Raw genomic sequence first — 4,900 nt, 5'->3', positions numbered from 1 at the left:
GGGGGGGGGGCGAGCCTCGGTCCCGGGGGTTGGGGGGGGAAGCGGCCGGGCGGCGCGGCGCGGCCCTGACTCTCCCCCTGCGCCTCGCCCCGCAGACGTGCCCGCTGCTGCTGCGCGTCTTCACCACCAATAACGGGCGGCACCACCGCATGGATGAGTTCTCCCGCGGCAACGTGCCCTCCAGCGAGCTGCAGATCTACACCTGGTGAGTGCCCGGGCCGCGGGGGAGGAGGCGGCTCTGGGGCGGTTGCGCTGTGGCCCGTTGCGAGGGCTCCGCTGGGGAGGGCAGCTGCCGCTGAAGTGCGTACAGCGCTTCTCTGTGTGGTCAGAGCAGCTCGGACGTGGCATCTGTGCACGCATGCAGAGCTGCAGCGAGTTGCTGATTGCCGCATACTTTGCGATTGGATTGCAGAATTACTGATGTACATCATCAAAGACCTGTATTTTAGCGTATCTCTGATTATTGCAATGCAGACAGTCAACACAGAGGCTCTCTTTTTCCTTAACTGGTGCTTAAGTCTGTGTTTAACAACCCAATTTTTCAGTAGAAGTGGTTGTCCTAGAAAGTCAGGAGAGTTTTCTGATCTGTGGGTTGGTTTAAGCAAGTTAGAGCCTCTTGAGGGTGAAGTAGCATTTTTTTCCTTTTACATGGTCAAGTAACAGTGGTTTAATGGGGAGTTGCTTTTTATTGCTTTTAAATTTAGCTTGGGGAGCTACTTTAGCGTGTGTTGCTAAAGCATTAGTTTTTGTGTTGTTTTGAAAAATGCCTTTCAAAGTGAGTTAGGCTATTTTCTAATCTTGTTTTTCTTTTGAGGTTTCTGTTAGGCTTATAACTTGTACGTCAGTATATAGTTGAATAAATCTATTTTTGTGGCTAGCAAAGCATGCAGTTCTAACTTACTTCCTAATGGGATTTATGGACTCAGTCCAGGCTATTGATGATGTCTGAAATGTTTGCCATCTTCAGAAGTCAGAACGGGCATTGTGTGTCAGCACACTGCTCTTTGGTTACTTTGCAGCTTGGAGTGAATATGCAGTCTATATAATTGGAGCTGCTTTAGCTGTTATGATTGGGTCCTTTTGTTCTGGGAATTCTAGAAATGAGTTTTAGCCCCGTTTTTTGTTGAAGGGCGAAGAAGGAGTACTGCTTGTTAGGGCAGAAATGTAAATCTTGATCTAAGTCTATTTATGATTTGTTACCCCTACATTTTGTCTAATATGTAAAATGTTATTTTAACATAAATATCAACTTAGATGAAGTACTTATGCCGTGTATTGTATAAGTATATAAAACTAGCCCCTGATGTTTAAACTGTAATTTCTTTGAGAGACCTGAAAAAGCAGATCTTGAAACATACATGGAAGGGGGGAGATTTGTATAATATTACAGTAAACTAGAAGCTAAACTATGATTAAAACCACTTCGCCTGAATCTTTGTGCATGTTTTTGATGTTTTAGACCATATTGCCTCCAGTGTCCAGTAGGTGGTGAATTCTCCCAGATGTTACAACTGATAACTAGAACAAAGTCTAGTCACCTGATCTTTGGATCTGAATATTTTGTTTGAAATGTCACATATTTGAGAAATAAATGGCTCACTATATTGTTTAAACATGTAAAATTTTAATCATCATCTTCTTTGCATGCTTAACAAAGTATGCAAAGGCAAGGAAACATACAGCAAAGTAATACCAATATGTTGATGTCTGCGTTAAATGGGTTTTGGAAAACTCCTCTTTTATTATTGTTTTTGAGAACATGAGCCACTTTTTTTTTTTTTTTTTTTTAACTAGGATGGATGCAACTCTAAAAGAGCTGACTAGTTTAGTGAAGGAGGTCTACCCAGAAGCACGGAAGAAGGGCACACACTTCAATTTTGCAATTGTTTTTACAGATCTCAAGAGGCCTGGATACAGGTAAATGGCATTTCTTCTCCAGATTAATATAAGACTCCAGTCACCAGAGCAGTAAATTATTTTCTATCAACACTGATTTAAAGTTCAGAATGCACAAATCAAACTTCTAGAGTTCTTGATAGCAGACTGCATGATGACCCCTACAAATGAAACTTTCTTTAGTGACCATCATAGTTCCCAAAACAACAAACATCTTTGCTTAAAGACATTGGTCACTATGTTGGCAACCACCCAGAACATGGACCTACAACTTGAAGTAAAGGTTTTTCTGATGATATGAAGAGTGATAGGTCTTGTGTCTAACAATGTATATGACTTTTTTTTTTTTTTGGTGATCTTGTTACAGGTATCCTGAGAACCCTGACTGATTGTCCCTTAGTGGCTAAGGGATAATTTGGCCACTGAGACCCTGGCTCCTGCTGGGCTCTAGAGAGGCCATCTGAAATGACTGTTAGACATGAGTCCCTTGCCTTTCCATCATCCCTGTTCGGCTTCTTGTGCCAGGTCACCACTTAAACTTTATTAGCTAACCTTCCGCAGTAACCAGTGGCTATATCCTGCCCTGTAATCTGTAGGGATCTTGTTTTCTGGGTTTTTTAGTGGTGGTAGTGGTGGGTTTTGTTTTGAGTGGGGCTCCCTCTCATCTCTCTAGGTATTACCCTTAATGTAGTAGTAGGTTCCACCTCCAGCCTCACCCTGCCACCCCATCAGAGAGTAGACTTAATGTAGCTTTTTTTTACCCAGTACTGGAAAAAGTAACCATACTGTGAACATAGCTAAGTGCCAGAAATGGTGCAGAGGATGGAATAGGAAGGTTGTAATGACCCGATACTGTTCCCGTGTTGGACACCTAGAAAGATTTGCTTCTGCTAACTAACTTGCATTTTGTCTCCTGTGTGCAGGGTGAAGGAGATTGGCAGCACGATGTCAGGCAGGAAGGGCACAGATGATTCCATGACGTTGCAGTCTCAGAAATTCCAGATAGGAGACTACTTGGATATAGCAATTACTCCTCCGAATCGTGCACCACCCCCATCAAGCCGCATGAGACCATACTAAACTGTTGCTTCTTTGTATGACTGTATTTTCAGTTTATTCCTACTTGCTGTTCTAAAGCAGGCTTACTTTTTGCTTTTGTTGCTAAGCAAGAACACCTGAAAACAAAGCTAAGCATCAGAAATGAAACTTAACTTTTAAACTTTAACTTTTACTGAATTTCTTTAGAAGGACGACTTTTTAGAAGCATCATCATCCTTTTCCTGACTGTTATAGTTTGAAAAGTAAGTTTGTGTGTCCAGTGTTTCAAGATTTCTGTAAAATATGACCAGAAATATTACAGGTGTTCTGTAGCTCTGTCATGTTTGGAATAAAGATTGATGTTGGTATCTTTTGACTTTGATAGCGTGGGGTTTTTTTGTTTGTTTGTTTCTGTCTTTTTGACTGGATTTTTGCAGAGAAATTCTGAAGTCGGCTTTTAAGCAGAAGTTGAAATCCATAAAAGTAGGGCGCAAAGCCTTTGTGTGGTAACTTTTGGGCTTGTTGTGTAGGGTAGGTGGTCTAATGGGGGTTCCTTTCACAGGAGGATTCTTTAAACCACTGATGGCTGGATTTGGGAAGATGAGCCTGTGAAGAGCTGTAGGCAGGCCAGCTCAGCGTTGTTCTCCCTGCTGATGTGGGTGTGCTGACTAGAGTAGAAGGTGGAGTGGTGTAAGGCTGGCTGTCCTCCAGCAGGAGAGTGAGAGTGAGGGCAGGACACTGTGGCTTCCCAGAGCAGTGGGTGGCTGCTCCATCTTGTACAAGGCTGATGTCAATCCATGATATTCTGAAGTGGTCTTTGTGGCACCATATATCCCAGGATACTGAGGAGCTGCTGACCTTATTAGAGAAAGGACTGATTCAGCACTCTTGCCTTACTTGAATTTTAAAGAGGTTGGTGTATTTAAAAATGAAGGGTATAAAACTATCTTTCCAAGTCTTGCATTTTTTTAAGAAGACGGGATATCTGTAGAGACCTGGCTAGAAGAAATTCAGTGTTTTCAGATGAAGGTTGACTTAAGTGGCCTGAGGAACAGGCCCAAAATATTAAAATAGCCTGGGTGGGACTAGTTGACCAGTGTATATTTTCAACCTAGTGAAAATATAATTGTAGGCTCCCTGCCCACAGAAACTCTTGCCTGCAATTTAGAAGAATAGAGGGGAGGGTGAAGCAGCAAGTTTGTACTCTGGTAGTATGTGTGGAAGGGAGTCCACCTGGCCCTGACCACCGGGCTGCTCTTGACCCTGTAACCTGGGGAGTGGAGGCTGTGAGACAGTTGGCTTACATGCCTTCACCTGCACTAGGTCTCCTTGGCAGTTGACTGCAAAGAGTATACTGTACTGTCAGTGTCTGCCAGCTGCGAGGACCACACATATCCTCTTAGTTACCTTTGTCTACTCTATAGCTACAATTTTGAACATTACACAAGATGACTTTACAAATACTCGCAGCTTCTGTTGAGCACCAGTTCCTCAAATTACTGCAATCCTTGGGTGTCAGGGCAAAGCCAAGCCAACTAACAGTTCAAGTATGGCCTAAAATGTGTTTTAAGTTGCTGATGAAGCTGAAGGTTGTTGGTGAATGTGTAGCAAATGGTGTCCAGAAGCTCAAAATGGAGCAAAAGGTAGCATCAGGGGCTTTCTGTTGCCCTTGGGGAAGTGGAGCTCTGGTCTGTGAGCTGGGCACTGCTCTTGGGGAAAGCAGCTGAGGTTAGTTAGCACACTTTGAAGGAAGAGGAGAGACAAGCGATGAGCCATCTCCCAGCAAATCAGGGTGAAGAACTGAAGGCTGAGGCCTGTAGTTCCCTAGAGCCCAAAGCTTGCCTGTTTCATCTGTCACTGCAGAGGCAGAGCAAGGGACACCAAGGAGTCTCAAGTTTTGCAGCATGTGCCAGCTGTCCTAGCGCTGCATTCCTCTGCAGACGGGCCCTGAGCACCCCAGCTGGCC

At 43.9% G+C, this 4,900-nt stretch overlaps 1 protein-coding gene across 1 annotated transcript; it reads left to right on the top strand.

The window, feature by feature from the left end:
• Window positions 1-65: 65 nt before the first annotated feature.
• SAP18 (Sin3A associated protein 18) lies at window positions 66-3,311 on the top strand. Its single transcript, XM_026090968.1, has 3 exons — window positions 66-205; window positions 1,795-1,917; window positions 2,820-3,311. The coding sequence occupies exons 1-3, from the start codon at window positions 150-152 to the stop codon at window positions 2,974-2,976; spliced, it is 336 nt and encodes a 111-aa protein (XP_025946753.1). The 5' UTR covers window positions 66-149; the 3' UTR covers window positions 2,977-3,311.
• Window positions 3,312-4,900: the final 1,589 nt, after the last annotated feature.

Source organism: Apteryx rowi, unplaced genomic scaffold (genome assembly GCF_003343035.1).
Source record: "Apteryx rowi isolate R43461 unplaced genomic scaffold, aptRow1 scaffold_885, whole genome shotgun sequence".
NCBI classification, from domain to species: domain Eukaryota; kingdom Metazoa; phylum Chordata; class Aves; order Apterygiformes; family Apterygidae; genus Apteryx; species Apteryx rowi.
Note: the sequence above shows the minus strand (reverse complement) of the source record. Positions and strands in the feature narration are given on the sequence as shown.

Excerpts from the sequence above, each read along its gene's own strand:
- SAP18 (XM_026090968.1), top strand. The coding sequence starts at position 150 with ATGGATGAGTTCTCCCGCGGCAACGTGCCCTCCAGCGAGCTGCAGATC. Across the intron at positions 206-1,794 it reads GAGCTGCAGATCTACACCTG|GATGGATGCAACTCTAAAAG; the intron begins GTGAGTGCCCGG and ends TTTTTTAACTAG. Across the intron at positions 1,918-2,819 it reads CTCAAGAGGCCTGGATACAG|GGTGAAGGAGATTGGCAGCA; the intron begins GTAAATGGCATT and ends TCCTGTGTGCAG.